The sequence below is a fragment of the Plecotus auritus genome (assembly GCF_963455305.1).
Source record: "Plecotus auritus genome assembly, chromosome: 7".
NCBI lineage: Eukaryota > Metazoa > Chordata > Mammalia > Chiroptera > Vespertilionidae > Plecotus > Plecotus auritus.
In genome coordinates, this window is record NC_137774.1 from 21,410,467 (window position 1) to 21,429,128 (window position 18,662).

General features: G+C 54.9%; 1 protein-coding gene across 23 annotated transcripts in view; it reads right to left on the reverse strand.

Annotated features, from left to right (window-relative positions):
- MAPT (microtubule associated protein tau) overlaps positions 1–18,662 on the reverse strand; it is a 78,746-nt gene that overhangs the window by 23,297 nt on the left and 36,787 nt on the right. For 5 of the 23 annotated variants that reach the window (XM_080680716.1, XM_080680711.1, XM_080680715.1 and 2 more), the window contains exons 2-4: positions 18,045–18,203; positions 7,650–7,715; positions 2,779–2,834 (exon numbers count right to left, since the gene is read on the reverse strand). In XM_080680716.1, coding sequence (XP_080536842.1) covers positions 2,779–2,834; positions 7,650–7,715; positions 18,045–18,186 — 264 coding nt within the window. In that variant the 5' untranslated portion in view covers positions 18,187–18,203. Of the gene's footprint in view, positions 1–22; positions 221–2,778; positions 2,835–5,464; positions 6,605–7,649; positions 7,716–11,662; positions 11,771–14,305; positions 14,378–18,044; positions 18,204–18,662 lie in introns of those variants that run through there. The other 18 variants (XM_080680709.1, XM_080680704.1, XM_080680723.1 and 15 more) reach the window with 9 other exon arrangements.

Consider the following 18,662-nt stretch of genomic DNA (forward strand, 5'->3'; position numbering starts at 1 on the left):
TGGCGGAGGCGTTTTTCCTTACCTTGGCTTTCATCTCCTTTGCTCCAGAACCGCCAGTTCGGGGCGTGACGGAAGAGACGTGTTTAGGAGAGGAGGATGGCTCTGGGCACACGGCAGGGCTGGAGGGTTTGATCAAAGGGTCTGAGCTACCAGGAGGGGGGCCTTTGGGGCTAAGGCAGGGCCTACTGTTCAGGGTTTTAGCAGAGGAAGGTGTGGATGTCTTAAACATAAACATAAATAAAATCAAAATGAAAGTCAGCACATGGGGGAGGGAAACAAACAGAAAAAGGACAGCAACGAAAATAAACAAGGCTGGGCATGGTCTACGGCAGGGATCTCCACCTGTTTGGATCATGTACCCTTGGCAGCCGTCATCGGCCAGAACAGGCGGGGACGTGCGCCCGCACGGACTCGGTCAACGCTATGCCATGACGCCAATATATGCAGTGCATTATAGAATGCACATGTGACAGAACTTTCAAAAGAGAAGACGAAAAATGGAGAGAAGTTCTAGAACGTTCTGTCTCGATCCCATTGGATTTTCTGGTGCCCGTTCCCCCCTCCACTCCCCACTTTGGAGACTTTTTTGATTTATAGGTGTTTCATGTCCAAAAAGTTGGTGGAGATCACCAAAGTAGATGATTCTAGGATGCTCCTCAATAAAACTTCTGCAGTGTGTCAAGCGTCTGACATGCCCCACCATCTGCCCAATTCCAGGTGCGGAGCCAGGCTGGCCTGCTCACCCCAGTGCCCTCCCCCTCCCTGACAGGTGGTACCGCTACAATCAGGGCTGTGCCTGTTCTCAGTCTCAAAGGTTCTGCCCGACACCACTTAGCTCACGCACACACACACACTCACTCACTCTCTGAATAAAATCTGGAATAGAACTGAACACAATCTGGTGAATCCTAATCTGGCCAATGTTTCCTCTGGAACACGGTCCACTTAAGGAAAAGCCCGGGTGGGGCGGGCGGCCAATGGGACGGGTGTCGGAGAGCCGAATGACCTCAGAGGCAGCTGCACTTGATGGATGTGTGGCTGGCACCTGTGGTTTGTCCTAATGCTGCGGGGGGACTTTGACCAGGGTGTGTGGCCCTGGGAGAGGAGGGGCTACACTTTCAGGAATAAATCCTAGAGGACCAGTTGAGAGGTAGGGCTGAGTGACGACAGGGCAGGTCCTGACTAGAGACTTTATCTGGTTTCTCGGGTTGGTTCCTCATCGCCCTTGCATTCCCCACGGAGGTGACCGAGGCCCTCTCTGTGGCCAGCCTCAGCGAGGAGGACGGCCAGGGATGGAGGAGGAGTGTGAGGGGAGGGGTGCGAGCTGAGGTCCTGGGGCTGGTGAAAAGGAAGAAAAGCTGGAGGTGGGTACTGGCAACGCCTCCTTTCTCAGATGCAAAGGCAGCACTCCCTACCGAGACCTGACCCCTCACTATGAGCAACTCGAGGGCAGGGACGTTGCACCATGTGTGCGAGTGAATGCATGAATGAATGAATGCATGCATGAGGCTGGGGTTCCCCTAAATGTGCATCATGGTTGGCAAGCAGCTATGGCTACTGCTTCAAGCACCGAGGGCAAAGCCCCATCCCCCAAGTCTCTGCAGGACCCTCAGCTGACTCACAGGGTCTTGGGATGGGGAATCCTGACTTCTTACAGGACAGTGCTTTGGGGAGTGGCCCTCAACACCCTACCATTTTGCACTTGGGGGCTGCATCAGGGCTCCGGGGCTGATGAAGGCCCAGACCTTTCAGGCGGAATTGATAATGGGAATTGTAGGCACCTTTAAGAAAAACAGGTCTTCTAGGGCCACAGTGGGATTCTCCTGGAAAAACTCCTGTGCAGTTACAGGAGCGCAAAGCCACTGAGGGGAGTAACTCCAGCTGATGGGAAGTCCTGGGTGCAGTGCTGGTGGGGGGGGGGGTGCGGGGGCAGGCTGCTTCGCTTACTGATCCTGGGGTTCGTTTCTGAAGACTGACTACAGCACATGATCAAATCACCGCCTTGGCAAGATGTGAAGTCAGCATCTCCTGCACCATGGCCGCCACACTTGTCCACTTAGCATTCAAGGTGTGTGCCAGGCGTCCCTCCTCTGCCAGCCGCGCCCCCCACCCCCCCTCCAGCTCTGCAGCCACCAAGCCAAGCTGCTTAGCGTTCTTGGAATGCACGAGGCCTCTCTTCCCAGTCCTTGCTGTGCTGTTGCTGCCCTTAGAATGCCTTTCCCACCCCCACCTCGCCAACCCTCCTTTGTAAGCCCGCTCTCCTAGGGCTTTCCCAGAACCCTCCGCCTTAGGTTGGGGATCACGTCCTTGCTCAACACTCCCTCAACCCCCTAAGGAAATGGTATTTTTCTATATATCCTAAGCCTGTGTGTGTGTGTGTGTGTGTGTGTGTGTGTGCGTGTGCGTGTGCGTGTGCGTGTGTGTGTGTATACATATTTTTTTGAGCCCAGACCTGCAGCGAGAAGTGTGAGATGTGCAAAATTCAGAAAAGTCCAACGTACCTTCATGTACCGTGAACACCTCCTTTAAACTAGGCTAATGGGACGGCACCTAGGAGCACGAGCTCCTGGGCCTGCCGACTGCCCCGCCCTGGCACAAGCAGCAACATGGGTAAGCGCTGGAGTTTTACGTTGGCATGAACACCAGCACTGGGAACGGCAGTTGTACCTCAGTGGCACGTGTACAGACACATTGTACATAAAAAATAATTCAGATATAAAGCACGGCTTCTTGGTAGCCTCGACGGCGGCAGACAGATCCGTGGTTTCGGCAGCTTACCTTGGTTTTCTTGTCATCGGTTCCAGCCCCGTCTTTGCCTTTGCTGACCATGCGAGCTGAAGAGATATAAAACGAGAATGAACGTTACACCCGTTTGCACGGCTCCTGGACAGAGCGCGGGCCGTAGGCGGATTCCTCAGGGTCGTGCCGCGTGCTTTGTTCGGGTGGGCTCAGTGGGAACCACTGGTTTTCGTTCCCCGGGAACCTGTGAGGTCTCTCGCTGTTAGTATCAACACAGCACGCTGGGGTCATGGCTTGGAGCACCCTGACGAGGGCAGCAGGCTGGCCGAGGGTGGGGACATGCAGAGGGGACGCAGAGGCAACTTCCGGGCACACGTTGGCACAGGGAAGGCAGGCCCTGCCTCTCACGGGCTCCCTTCCTGCCTCTGCCTAGGCCAGTCCCCCCCGCAGCTGGGGCCAACTCCTCTCCAAGGAGGGGCACCTGAAAGTCCCAGGGCCACAGATGGGGCAGCTCAGCCAGGCTCTGGGCCTGCAGGACCCCTGCTCATGCTGTCACCCAAGGGTCAGGGTGAATGAGTTGTCTTCCCAGAGCCAGCCCCTCACTAACGGGGGCTTTGGGCACCAGCCCCAGCTGTTCTCCAATGAGCCCAACCCGCCCCTGACCCAGCCCTGGAGGGTCTTCTCACCACCTGGTGGCCCTCCCAAGAGGTTAATCCTTGCATTTCCACAAATTAGGTAATGACTGGTTACCATCAAACATCCTACAGATGACCTCTGGATGTTAGGACTAAACCATTGACCACTTTTGTGTTTGTTTTCACCAAGGGGTGTGGCTTTCTAGTCTACTGGTCTACCGGGGTCACCTCTGCCTGACCTTCTCCTATTGACATTCATTGTTGAAGATGGATTATAGATTTGTCTTTGATTTCAATATTGTAGTCCACTTGCCCCGAGGACAATGGGGCCCCTTGGAGCTGCTCAATGGCTACTGGAGACTGGATTTTTAGTGACCAGCATTGAGGATCCAGCCCAGAGGTTTTCAGACTTTACTGTGCTGAACCTCCAGCAGAGGTTATTAAAATGCAGGTTCCTGAGACCACCCTGAGACTCTTAGCCAGGGTCCAGGACCTGGTGCACAGCCTTTGCCCAAGTCAACCATCATGCATGTCACAACCAAAGCATCTGCTAAATCAGCATTTCCCAAATTGGGGGGACTACTGAACAGGCCCTCTTCCAGGAGATGTAAGCAGATGAGATCAAATAACTTGGGGGAATTCATACTCTGGGTCCTTCTCAGAGGGTCAACATGTGCATTAGATTATTAAAGACGCGGACAAGTCCTGCACCAGCAAACCCTATTTAACTTGGTTTAGTCTAAGCTTACTGGACCATGGACCTGGACCTGGACCAGTGAGCATCCAGTGGACCAGGATTCTATAAAACACCGTTTCCAGGAAGCGGCACTGTAATGTGTCAAGCCACACGTATTTGCCTCCTACTATTTTGGAACGTAGGGTATTTTAAAATGGACATGGGGTCTTCTTTTTCTGTTTTAAATTTTAAGGGATTATAAATGTATTAGGCCATCTGCATACCAGATGGGCTGAGCTCCAAAGTGGCACCAGCCTCTGTTTTACATTTTAAATACAGCCACGACACTTCCAAGTTTTCTTGACATGTAGGACCTAATAAAAATTTAACAGATGTTTGCCATTACAGCTTAAGTAGCATCAATGCCTGAACCCTGAAAATAACTCTAAAATGCTCAGGGCCCTAAATGTATGGATGCACCTGACGTGGCCAGGAAGCCGCCTTGGGTTGTCAACTGTCCCCTCCCTGACAGGACACAGAGACAGGACACTTGGGAACTGCCCCTTCCATCTCTCCACCCCCAAAGGGCTACTGTGGTCTTGCTTCCTAGGGCTCAAGAAGGGGGGCTGCTTTGAACAGGAAAATTTTGTTCCTGCTCATTGTCCCTCCTGCAGGATGAGTGGGGGTGGGTTGCTGGGTCAGAGGCTCAGCGTGGGCTGTTGGCCACTCCAAGTGCTTGTGTGTGTCACCTGCCGCATGTCATTGTCCACTGACAAGAGCAGCAGGAGACAGCTCGTGCCCTCTGCGTCTCTGGGCTAGGAGGTTTCACTTCAGAACCTTCTGGAAGTCACTGTGGTGTACAAGGAAGAACTTCCTTTCCGAGCAGACCTATCTGGATTCTGAACCTGGCTCGGCCACTTGGGACTCGGTAACCTTCAGTGAGTTACTTGACCTCTCTGAGCCTCAGTTTTCTCATCTGCCAAGTGGGGCCAATTACACCCACTTGGGAGGGTCGGGAGGGTTCCGGACCATACATTTAAGGCACATAATAGGCCCTCAAAAGTAGGAGCAGCTGTTATCCTCTCTGGAGTGCGGCCCACCAACCTCCTGTGGCTGATGGACTGTGTGGATAAACCAAGTGGCTGGGGGACTGAACAGGGCAGGAAGCGCCGGGTGGGGGGGTTGGTGACATGCAGAACGGCGGGCAAGCGTGAGAGGGGCACGTGCGTCCAGGGCCTGAGGGCAGGGGGAGGCCGGAGAGGGTGAGCAGCGGGACCCAGGCGGCCCGCTTAGTGGCTGTGCGTGGGGACCTGGAAGCGGCAGGAGTCACGGGGCCAGAAGCTCAGTGGCAGTGCCCGCAGCCTGGGTGGCACACGGGGTCCCGGGCAGCAGCTAAGGAGCTCTTGACACAGACCTTTGAGTTGAGGGACCCGGCTGGCGGGCTTCCCGGGCAGCCCGGCCGCAGGCTGCTTTTCAGGTGGTTCCCGAAGGTCAGTCTTTTTTGTGTCGCCGCCCTCAGAGGGGCTTGGGGGCTCTGTATCCTCTCCAGGGGCCCCCGGAGGGGCAGCCCCTTCCACATCCACCTGGGAGCCTCCCTGTTCCTTCTGCACATTGGCTTTGATTTCCACGTGGAACGTGAACTCGGGGGGCCCGTCATGCCCTTCCGTGGGCCCCGCGCTGGGCCCCTCAGGCTCTGAGGCCTGGGGCTCTGTGCAAACTTTGGGGAGGAAATCGACACGGAGGGGGATGGCACCCTCAGCTGGAAAACCGGGGGTGCCAGTGGCTTCTCTGGAAACTGTCTGGGGGGCTGGCCCGCCTCGGGTTGGGGAGCTCTGCAGACCTGGGGAGACCTGGGAGGGAGGGGAGACCTGGGAGGGAGTGGAGACCTGGGAGGGAGGGGAGACCTGGGAGGGAGGGGAGTCCTGGGGCGAGGACTCGTCGATGTCGCGGTCTTCATCGACCTCCTCACCCCCCAGCCTCTCTTTGCCCTGATGCCCCTTCAGAGGCGGCCCCTCCTGGCTCAGGCCTCCCAAAGGCTGGTGCCCCAGCAGCCCCAGGCCACGGCAACGTCCCACTGTGTCCTCGGGTTCTGTCCCCAGGGGCTGGTGAGCGGATTCTCTGGGGCCCTCAGGCAGGATGGGAGCCTCAGGCACGTTGGGCATGTGCTGGCGGGTCAGACCCGGGGTCCTCGGGCCCGTGGCCGCATCTCCATGACGCCTCGGCTCTCTGAGGACGCCTTCCTGGACCACCTCTGTCTGCAGATGCCCAGGGGAGCTGGGCTCCAGGAACGCCGGGGCCTCCTCCGCCCAGGCCCCTGGTTTTGGTCCCCACTCCGGGAGGGGCTCCTGAAGGCCTCCTGTTGGAAGAGGCGGTGGGCAGATGGGTTGATGCTGAGGACGGCGAAAGACTTGGACTTCTGGCTGTTTCTCTCCCCGAGGCAGCACGGAGACCCCAGAAACTTCTCTGCTGTGTCCAGGCTGAACCCGAGCGCCAAGCCCATCGGCCAGGGGCCTCTCGGGCACCTCCCTCCACTGACCGGGAACTCTCAACTCCTCTGGGTTTGAAGAGGCAGCGATGGCAAAAGGTTAGCAAGGGCTCACTGATTGTTTCGGAGAGAGCACGCGTATTTGTGCAATAAGAAAAGGACATTTAAACCACGTCGCGAGCCCACAGGTGCCTCACTCACCCCCGTAGCTTTGGTCTGCTTGGAATGAAAGCTCTCCTGGTCGGTCTACCTGCCACCCACGCGGGGGCCGGGGGTCTGGGGGAGCACCTCCCCGCTGCGGGCCTGTTTTCTCACCTTGGACCTGGTGACCTCCGAGGCCCCATCTAGCATTGGTGTTAGGCTCAGACACTTCCTAAAGCCAGGTGGCCTTAGTGGTGGTGCTAACCCTTGGATAAATCCCATATCACTTTCTGGAGAAAAAAACAGAGCCCCTAGTTCCTAGCTATTTTGCAATCTAGAAGCTTCCACATTACACAGTAGACTCTGAAGTTCATTTAGGCAGCAAATGATAGCCAACAAACCCAGCCCAGGTTGTATCAGAGGTCTCCATTTCCTAAGAAAAAGAATCTCTAGGACTTAAAAAGAAATTAAGTTCTTAAAGGATGTATGCTAAATGATTACAGAAAGTTGTATTTCTTGAACACGGCAGTTTTGGTCCCTGAGAAGAAAATCATAATAGGGTTTGACGTTTGCACAGAAGAAAACGAAAAAGAAATGGCCCGTTGGGGATATGGTTGAGGCCTTGCTCCTGGGACAGACCAGAGGGCACAGCCTGCAGGGAGAACCGCCCGTCACACATATTTGCGTTTCTGTTGGATATTCATTCTCTATTCCCCAAGTGGGACAAGGCCAGCTTTTTTTCAGAACACTAAGCACATCAGGGATGACTCCGAAACAGTGCTGGGAAAAACATGTTAGAGCTCTTCCTAGATCCGCACAGGCCCACTTGAATAAGTACCACCTCCTAAAAATCTGCTGGACCTGCGATGAAGGGCCCAGGTCCAAATTCTCTTTTCAGGGTCGAGTCCATCCGAGACGTGCCACCTCCCTCCTCCCAACCCCCAAGGCTTGGCAGGCAATTCCGGCCACTGACCTTGAGTCACATGTCCAGCCGCTTGGTCTTCCAGGTTGGGGGTGTCTCCAACGCCTGCTTCTTCAGCTGGTTTATGTGTCGGCAAACGAAGGAGATAAAAGCACAGACAGTTACTGTGTGCTAAAAACAAAGCTCTCTGCACCTTCCGGTAGTTTTCTGAAAACATTAAAAAAATGGCACCTTTACCAGTACCGAGGGGCTGTCCCTCTGACCCTCTGACCCTCTGAAAATGTTGTTGCCGGGGATGTTGATTACACAAACCCCTCACACTGTACAGGTGACCACAGTCCAGTCGGAAAGACCTTCCCCACAGTGAGCCAGGGGTTCTGAGGGCCCCACTGGACAAAGACACACAGGATGGGTGAGGTCAGAGGAGCAATTTGCTGTCGGGCACGGCCATGGGACCCGTGTCCGGGTGTTGAGTCCCAGCCCCAGCTCGGGGCAGAGGTGGAGGGAAGGACTAGGCATGGGCTGTGAAGTCAGGCTGGGATTCACCCCCAGGTGCCATTATTGACGTAACCTCTGCGTCTCCATTTCCTTACCTAGAATCCCAAGGTGATGATACTGGTTCTGCTCTTAACGGAGAGCGGTGAGGGTTAACACAAGACTTTGTGTGAACGTGTTTAGCAAAGCGCCTGGCATATAGCAGGTGCCCCAGAGCTGTATGGTTTCTTTTCTCCCAACCACGGGAAACCCTTTAACTGCATGCCCAGAATAGGCACTTCCTGGTTCGAGGGAGGCCAGCAGTGCCAGTCACAGCTCAGACCAAACACAGCACAGACCAAACAGAAGATCGAGCAAAGGTTTCTGCACATCTCAATGGAGCTGAAATCAATAAGCTCTAATGCAGTGCCAATTTCAGCATCACAATAAATCAGGATAGTGCTACAGGACAGCGAGTATAACTGTCCAGAAGAAAGAGCCTATATGGCCAGCCAGCCATCCATTCCCACGCGCTGGCCTCAGGAGCCCAGTGACAGAGAGCGCCCCCCCCCCCCGCCCCCCGCCTGGAGAAACGCCTGTATGCTGTTGGCTGGGCCACCAGTCTTCTCTCCCACACCTGCAATGACTCAGCCTCTACTCCTAAGACAGAAATGACAGGTTACCATCCCTGGCCACACAGCCCACCACGGAGAGCACAGAGGAGGGAAGGGAGAGACTCCCTGGTCCCGGATAGGCCCGGGGTGGCCTTGTACACACCGGCCCCCTGGCGGTCTCAGGGCAGCTGTGGTGAGGGGGGCCGGCGGGGAGCTCGGGAAACGCCCCATCTACCAGCTCATAGGACAACCGCCCTCTGGGCCCCAAGCGGACACTGTGCTGCCCGTGAGGTCTAATGGTGACAACTCCATGTCATTTGACAATACTGTCCAGGAGGCGCAGCTCCAAACATAGATTCGCTCTGAGTTTCTGTCGAGGTTATGGAAGGAGAACTCGGTGATGGCAAGTCCCGCTGAATGGCACGGATCCGCGAGGCAGAGCACCCGAGAGGCATGCCAGGATGATGTCACCGTCGTGGCCCCGGGAAGTCGGCAGCTTTCACAGGCCGATGCGGAGTTGTGATACCCTGGCCCTGGGCCCAGTTTGAAATTGGAGGGTGCCGAGAACTCTGACAACCCCCAACGCCAGCGAGGGAGGCTCTGAGAAGTCAGAGGGAGGGAGGGCGTGGGACCCTGGCTGGGCCGCCACATCACTAGACGGCCTCTCTGTATCCTTGAAGCCCCAAGAGGCAGGGGCTCCCACCCCAGCACGGCAGTGACTCCTGCAGGGGCGGCCACACTGCAACCCCAATAGGACCTCAAACGAGAAGTGTTCAGGGGGACACCAAGATACAGCAAATGGAACCTGCCAGTTGAGGTGCCAAGCGAAGGTGCATATTGTCCAAGTCAAACAGCTGAGACTCTAACATCTCCCACCTCACTGAGGAGGCGAGAGGATGGAGGGGAGGGTATCTTTGAGGAGGTTTCTTTAGAAAGAACAGATTGGGGGGGGGGGTTGGCCGTGTAGACACCCCCCCACCTCAGTCCCAGTGAAAGGGGTTCAAGGCACCCCTTGGAGACCCTTGGTGAGTGTCCTCTATGGTTAGCGACATGGCGAATGCTGTCAGAACCCCCCTACCTTGGAAAGTAGACGAGGGGAGAAGCCAGCCCTGCTTTTGGGGCAGGGGAGGGGGAGTGGACAAGGAATATGGTGGAGGCGCTGCTGTCAGTCCGCAAACCACAGTTTGGGCAAAGAAAGTCCGTGTGTCTCTCTTAGAGCTCCTATGAGTTCAGGGCAGCGTCCGTGTGGGGACGCTTTAGACCAGTGGTCGGCAAACTGCGGCTCGCGAGCCACATGTGGCTCTTTGGCCCCTTGAGTGTGGCTCTTCCACAAAATACCACGTGCGGGCACGCACGTACAGTGCGATTGAAACTTCGTGGCCCATGCGCAGAAGTCGGTTTTTGGCTCTCAAAAGCAATTTCAATCGTTGTACTGTTGATATTTGGCTCTGTTGACTAATGAGTTTGCCGACCACTGCTTTAGACTATGTCCAGCAGGTCCCCAGCTGGAGCGAGTGACCTCTGCAGAGGTGAGGCTGCAGGTAGATCGTCAGCCCCAAGGAGCAGCGGAGAGGAAATGTCTGTCTGAATCCAGTGCCAGGGAGGAGCCTTCGGGGGCCGAGGGGGAGGAGGGGAAACTGGAAGAATTAATAAAGGTCCCCACACAGAGCTTTAAACAGTGCAGAGAGGATGCAGGCAGCGGCTCTCAGCAGTGCCAGCCAGGAAGACTTCCTGCCTCCCATCCTCTCCCCTCCCCAGCCCAGAGGGGAGGGCTGCAACCTTGAATGAGCTCTGACCTTTACATGGAGTGGACCTTCTGATGAGCGTTTGCAGACTGTGCTTTGTGATTAATGAGACTAGAATCGTTTTGATTACCTAGGAATGATGGGAAGTGGGCTACAGTGTTCATCCGGGCAGGGAAGGGCCCCCATTGGGTAAGAGGAAGGGACAAACACCAGGTGACTCATGATCTCATCCCACGAGTCCTTTCTCGGCTTCCAAGCCATCTTCACGTCAAGGCTGAGGCCTGCCGGGCTTCGAGAACATTCCCCTCCACCATCTCAGAGGACCAGCTCCAAAAGCCGAAACTGCTTGGAAGGGTGGCCCTGCTTGGCCCTGCACGGGGTTCCCAGCACGTGGGGCCCTGAGAAGCTGTGGCTTCCCACGTGGCTGCTGTGAGCACCGTCTTTAGGAGGGAAAGACACTCCTGCCGGGGACATGTCCCCACTCTCCATTGCGAGTGAAATCCTGCCCGGAACTCTTCTGCGTTTCTTGTCGCGCACACGCCCACCACCAAGCGGACGGTGGGCCTTCACGTCAGCCCAGGGGAGGGGACGCGAAGGAAATGGCAGCAGGAGCTCTGGGCTGTGCTGGCCGCTTCCTCAGGGCCCGGGCAGCCCTCGGGTGACTCTGGGGGCCCCGAGTCCAGGGCTATTTCCGGTCGGTGCCTAGATGTCTGAGCTCTTCCCCATCACCGTGGACAGGACGGCGGCGTCATGCCTTGTTCCGTGCAGACACGTGTGAAAGGAGAGTCGCAGGACTGGATGCTGGGTTATATCCTGAACTCCTCAGGGCTTGTCCTCCAAAGGTGTGGGTCTGCCATCTGGACCTGGCTGCACACTCGGTGCTGCTGGTGGCAAACCGCTCCCTGAGGGTGAGCCTGTCGCTGGGCAGAGTCTGCAGGAGGGTGGACTGACCTCAGGTGAAGGCAGGGTCTGCCGCCTGCGGAGGGAGCCGATGCACTGACCGGGACAGGAAGGGGAAGCTAGAAGGAATGCACAAGGTCCTCTCCCGGGGAGGCTGGCACACAGCCATGGAAGCAACAGGACATCCAGGCGTCAAGCTGAGAACAACCCAGTTGTCCCAGGAGCCGGTGTCCGCCCACATTCCCACCTCACTCTGAGATAAGCACAACCCCACGCACACCCTCACGCACACCCTTTCCTGCCGGGAACCCAGCCCTGGGGTCACCCTCACCTGTGGTTCCTTCTGGGATCTCCGGGTGGGGCTGAGCGGCAGCTTGCTTGCCCGGGGCTCCCTCATCCACTAGGGGCGCTGTCACGTCTGGAAACCACTGAAAATCACCTTTGGGGGGCCCAGGGTGAGCCGTGCCAAGCCCCTCACCTTGCTTCGTGTGCGGCAGCAGGGCAGGGAGGGGAGGCAGAAGGGAACTCAGCCGCATGCAAAAAAGCCACACCACAAAGCAGGCCCAGAGCCACCCTGTCTGACATCTCCCAGGAAGCACATTAATATTCTGCTTGAGTGGCACCGGCCCATGAGACGCCCAGGCCCTCTGCCAGGAAAGCCAGGGAGAGCCCTGTGTAAGCACGCAGTGCAAGAGACCGCGGGGCGGTCCCAGGGAGAGGTGAAGAAGAAATGTTGAAAATCAGATGACTGTTCACAGATGCCTGATCCTTAAGGTGGTGAAGGAGAAGAACTGGGACTAAGGCAGGGCAGGAACTCTGGGGTTAGGATGGGGGCTATGGCGTTGCTGTGAGTCCTTTGTCCTCGTTGGGCCTCAGTTTCCTCATCTGCAAAATGGGAGTATCATCTCCAGGTAGCCTCCAAGGTTTCCTCCAGCCGGCCCTGTCCCTGAGGCCATGACCCCTGGTTAAGAAGCACAGAGTCCCCTGGGTAGTGAGGAACAGGCCCGTGCTGTCCAGGGTCAGGTGCTTGACCACAGGACTGGGGCGGGGCCACCTTCAGAGCAGAGTCCGGAGGTGAAGACCCCCCACCAGGAGTGGCTGTCGGTCTCTCATTAAGGTGAAGGCTTCTGAACCGGCATTGGTCCCTGAGCAATGCCCTGGCACACTCCCAGGCGGTTCTGGGTGAACAGAAGGAGTTATCAGTGCTGGAAGCTGTCCAAGGGCCTGGTCAGTTTAGACAACTGGAGTCCACTTTCATTATGGTCTCGGGAGCAGGCGGAGAAGCCTGGCCCAGCACGGCCCCTTCCCTGTCGGGTGGGAGCTGAGCTCTTGGGACCCACACATGCACAGGGTCCACCGTGCAGCGAGACGTGGTTGGAAGATTCTTCCAGAACACGGTTGACGGGACACTGAAAACCATGATGTGGAAGGCTGGCCGGGGTTCTGGCATCAGCGTCTCAGGACCTTCTCAGGGAGGTAGGCAACTTGTGCAACTATCCTAACAAGGTCAGCAGGGTAAGCCTTGCATCCCTGGCTCTAAGGAGAGCAAAGAGCATTTGGCCTGGTATTCTCGTCACCAGGCTGAGAACCTGGGGGTGGGGGGGAGGGCCAGGCCCACTCTGTCCTCCACAGATGCACCCTGAGACCAAGCAGTTGGCAGGCACTTGACAGTCACTTTCTGAATTCATCCAAGGCGGATGCTGGGGCCAGGTTCTCCTCCTGGGACACACAGGTACAGCAACGGGCGGGGCCCAGAGCAGTGCTGAGAACAGACCCTGGAGCCTCCTTGGGGAGGATGAAGAGATGGAGGTGCAGATACCACGGACTGGTTACTCAAAAGCCATTCTCAATTCCCTTGTTGCTTGATTTCTCCTACTGAAGAGGCTGTAAAGCAAAGTACGTGGTGGCCCAGTGTCCCTTCCAGCCAGGGCTGGGCCATGAGACTCAGTTCTGACAATGAGACACAAGCAGAAGCTGGCCAGATGGAGCTGCAGAACAACTCTGCTTTCCCGATGAAAAGAGAACACTTTGGATGTCAGGGCTCTTTGGCCACTTTGCTTTGCTACTTTCTTTCTGTTTTGAAGGCAGAGGTGATGCCTGGAAGTGCAGCAGCCATACTGTAACCACGAGGCAGTGGAACCGTACAGGACGGCAGAAGATAAAGACCGCAGAACACGGATGAGACTGGGGACTGCCCACGTCTGGATATCTTATTACGTGAAACAAATAAACCTCTCCATATATTTGCCACAGTTCCTTGGGTTTTCCTTGACCTGCAATCAAGTTCAGTCTTGACTGACATAGATGGGAAGCAAGAGAAGGTGGTCAAAATCAGGACCAAGGAGCACCTCAGGAAATACACGAGGAGCTTTATAATAACCTAGACAGCAGATGTCTAGAGCGAACAGGTCGGAAGATGGGCTGGAACTAACATGGTGGCCAATGTCCCGAGGCCCAGCCAAGCCCATTGCTCAAAAGCGGAAGGACTCTAAGCCAAGACCAGTCCCAACGTGTGAGCTTGGAGCCAGGCACTGACCTGCTCCTCTCCTCAGCCACACGGCTGCTCTGGGGCCTGGTGGCTCATGGAAGAGGGAGCTGGGCGGGGCTTTCGAAGAAGTTTGGGGAGGTCAATTGATATGAAGCAGGGGCTTTGAGGAGTTGTGCCTGGGCCCTGCATTGCCACAGACCCCAGTCTTGGCAAGTGTGGCTGCTTTAAAGCACCCACACGATGAAGGTGCCCATAGCTGGCACTAGCGAGCAAGGCATCAAAGCAGGGCTTGGCTCCGCCAGCATTCCTGAGCCAAGCCTGAGCCATCCTGCAAAGCACTGAGCGAGCACATCTCTCAGCCAGAGGGAGAGGCAGCAGCGATGCAGCCAGGAAGGGTGGCACACATGGGCGCAAAGCACGGCGACACGCAGGCTGGTGCATGGGAGGGGCTGGCTGAATGGAGCAATGAGAGGAAGGAGGCCCCACCTTTGGCGGTCGGAGTGCTCTTAGCATCAGCGGTTTCAGATCTGTCACCGGTGGGGGTCCGAAGGGGAGGTTCTGGAACATACACAGTGAGTCCCTCAGAATGGCCGCCTCTCCCACCCCCGCCCCCTTTGGACCTCAGGAGGAACTCAGGAGCAGTTTGTTTTGGAGCCAAAAGTCACTCAGTATGGAAGCCAGAGGGATGGACCGTGGCCGCATGATAAAACCACAAAGAGGTCCAACCCCCCCCCCCACCCAACACAACGGTGCCCCACACCAGGGTGATCAGGCATAGACACAGGTGAGGAGTAGGTGGTCTTGGCGAGAGGAGACAGCGCCTTTTAATCAGCTTGTGGTTCCAGCTGAGGCAGGGCTCTCCTGACAAATGGCAGCAGATACCAAAAAGCTATGCCCCATGGACCTGGGGCCTCATCTTTCCTTGCCGGAGAGAATCATGGGAGATCACTGCCATTAATGAAGGGCAAGCAGAAAACACCTGGAAAACAGCGCTCCAACTCCTTCCTTTGGAAAGGAAGTAGCTCAGGGCAGACCCAGTGCCCACTTCTAACTGAACAACTGGTGTCTGGACTTCGCTCAGCTCCTCTCATGGAAGGATCTCTAAGTACGGCCTCACCAGCCTTGAGTGACACCTGAACTGCCAGCCTTAGTTACTTAGAAGAAAACTGTCCTTTCAGAACCTGAAGCCAGGAAGCTCTGGCGCCCTCTGGGAGAGCCACTCCACCCAGGGCGGGGGCAGCCGTGGGGTGGGTTTCATGACAGGGGCCTGGTTCTGTGCACGTAACAGAACCCCTCGATGAAAAAAGGCAAGTGGAGTCCTAGTGCACTGTGGGGTCGGATACCCCGGAGCCTTTGCTAAAACGCCGTCCCGGGACACCAGCCCTGGCTGCGCCCATCCAGTCAAAGAAGCGCTAATTCTAAACAAGCCGCCAGCAGATGTAGTTCCCTGGTCCTGGAGCTTGCAAAAACCTGCAAACATCATGCAGACTGTCCGCGGAGTCTTGTTATTACGAACCAGCCTTGACTGGCAGGGCACTGGCATATATGGGCGTGACCGGGTCTCTAGCAACTTGTCCCCAAACAGCCCTGCCCCCAATCTGTCCTCAGCCTGCAACCCGTATCATCTGCGTTATCCTTGTTAAATTTCTTGGAGGTAGGAAGGAAGGGCTTCTTCCGAGTATCTTATCTAGAAGGTATAACCAGTTAACCCATGAAACACCTTTTCATTCAGTAGGGTGTCTTATTTGATCCGTTAACTTGCACCCTTTGCAGCTCTCTTTGGCTGCATCTAGCCCTTTCCCAACGTTTAGCACCTGCGTAGACACTCTTTGCCTAGTATTTTACATGTGGTTTCCTGTCATGATCCAAGATAGTCTCTGTCACTTATCTAAAGTGTCGCAGGTCAAGTGGCACCTTTTGCCAAGTGACACCCCTTGCTCCCCATATAAACACAACTCATTCTAAATCCCTATCAGCAAGAACAAGCCTGATGAGAACTATGGAAATCTTTTAGGTATTACTTGCTTCCTTGACAAGTATATTCTTCGGGTAAGCAAACTATCTTCGAATGCTTTCCTTTCACAGCAGGGACAAAAAGGTTAGCCGCTTCAAACTTGCATGTAAGCTGACCCTTGGGCGACACGATTTGAACTGTGTGGGTCCACTTACATGCGGATTTGTTTCAGTAAATACTGTAAATGTATGTTCTCTTCCTTATTACTTCGCAATAACATTTTATTTTCTCCAGCTTCCTTTTATTGGAAGAATACAGCATGTAACATAGAACATAAAATAGGTGTTAATCGACTGTTATCAGTAAGGCTTATGGTCAAACAGTAGGCTGTCAGTAGTTAAGTTTTCTTTTTTTGGGGGGGGGTCTAAAGTTATATGTATTTTCGATGACTTGGGGGGTTGGCCTCCCAAACTCCCAAGTTGTTCAAGGGTCAGCTGTATATATATTATAATATGTCTGTTTTGGCCTAGAACTTTTGATCATGTTTTATGTGAAAGAATGGAGTAGTTTTAGCGAATATACTTTAGGCAACTCTGAGACACAAAATAACTCAGCTGGTTCTTACTGTACAAATTGAATTTAGTTTTCCCTTTAAACAATATGACTGGTGAAAACTGCTTTTTTTTCCTGGACTTAAAAAAATGAGCTTTTTATTTGAGAACAGTTTTAGATTTACAGTAAAATTGCAAAGGTGGGACAGAGAGTGTACCCCAAACCCAGTTTCCCCATTATTAACATCCTTCATTATTATGGTACATTTGTTGCAACATAATCTATACTTTTAACTTAATTTTTAAACCAGGCAACCCTTTATAGAGCATCATTTTTCATTGGCAGAATTCATCCGGGGCAAAATTCAGTATGTTGTGATTCTAATTGGATTCCATCCATGAGAGTTTAATAACTGAAGTTCCACGGGGACTTGGCAGAGAGTGATGAGGGGTGTGCAGGGCGGGGGCTGGAGGGCATGTGTGGGCTCAGGTCCTCAGACGAGGAAGCGCCAAGAGCTGAAACTTAGCAACTAGGGCTGGAGCCAGGCTGTGGCCTGCAGGGAGGTCAGATTGCACATTTCTTGTTACCATGACACCAGGCAGGGAGTTCTAGGCCCATTGGGACCCCATTTCCCCCCCACTCGAACCCCTCCCCTCCCATCACTCTTTCTGGCTGGGCAGCCTCTGAGCCCAGGGACAGCAGGCCCACTCTGCCTCCTCTTCCTCCAACTTGGAGCCCGCTTGTCTAATTTCCAAGCTCCTGTGACTCCAATGTGTTCTCTGCTTAAACACATACAGAGAGGCCAGCCTTTGAAACAAGGCCCCCAGTGAGTCCTGAAATCTTCCCAAGACAGGGACTGTTGTTCCTGCATCCAGGGCACTTCCTGGTGACCTGCCTCCTCCAGGGAGCCCTCCTGGATAGATGCGCCCAGAGAAGGTCGTTTCCCACCTAGGAGCTGCACTGCTTCTACTCACTATCCCACACCCCAGGCTGCAAACTGTTTTTTAAATTATTTTTAGTACTAAAAGAGGAAGTAGACTGCTTGCCATTTTGTCTCCTTAGGAGTGGGTCTGGAGGGCAGGGGCAGGGTCCTTCTCACACTGAGGCCAGCTCGGTGCTCCTGGCGGGAATCAGGCCGGCATGTGGAGCAGAAGAGAGGCTGCGTGCTTCCTGAATTTGGTGGCCAGACAGTGAAATGAAATGTATGCCTTTGGAATGGGACAGGAGGAGGCCAAGCCAATTGGCCCAAAAGATGTATTTTAGAATATGTAGAAGTCGATGCAGTTTATTAATGTAGGTATAGTATGAATCCCAGCGCTAACCAACATGCTGAACAGGGCCCAGACAGGCCCCTGAGGGAGAGATGAAGATAATGTGTAGGGCCACATATTTTGCATGCTAATGAGGTCAACAGGTGTGGCTAGAGACTCAGAGAGCACCCTGTCCTGATCAGACTGACTGGCCCTGCAGTCATCACGCGGCATCCACTCAGGTGGCAAACTCTCCTTTGGAACGGTGCATTTTCAAAGAGCGTCACCTTTGGGTTATCTTGGCTCATTCAAATGATGAGGCTTCTCTCTGTTGACAATCTAACCCAATAAAGTGTTTAAAACTTCTTTAAAAAACTGGCTGCAAGCCCTTCCTGCCAGCCTTTTCCAAAGCAAGCGGACCGGCTGTGACTCCCAAGGCCCGGGCCTGCCGTGCAGGGGGTGCACTAACCTTTCAGGCCGTGGTCCCCGTCGCCCTCGTGGTCCTGCAGCAGGGTGTAGCCCCCCTGAGAGGGGAGGTCTTTCCTGTCCCCAAGCCCGTAGGTCCCAGCATGATCTTCCATCATGTTGAACTCCTGGCGGGGCTCAGCCATCCTGGTTCAAGGCCCACCTGGGGAAGGAAGATGGGAGGTTGAGGCTGGGATGTTGAGATGAGGCTAAGTGCTTGGGGGGTGGGTGTGTGGAGTGGGGGTCAGGGAGAGTAAAGTGCCACCTCCCTAGCTCATGGCAGACATATCCCCACCTCCCCACTTCCCTCCCCAGCAACCTCAGCCTGAGCTTTGCATCCCTGCCAAAGTGTTATTTACATGTATGTGTACCTTTAATTCACAAACATCACATCAGTTCAAGTTCAAAAGCACCAGGTAGACAGGTGCAGCGAGCCTGACTTGTTATGCCCTGCACTAGTTCAACTTCATTAAGAAGTAAATGTTGCCCTAACTGGTTTGGCTCAGTGGATAGAGCGTCGGCCTGCGGACTGAAGGGTCCCAGGTTCAATTCCGGTCAAGGGCATGTACCTTGGTTGCGGCACATACCCAGTAGGGAGTGTGCAGGAGGCAGCTGATCGGTG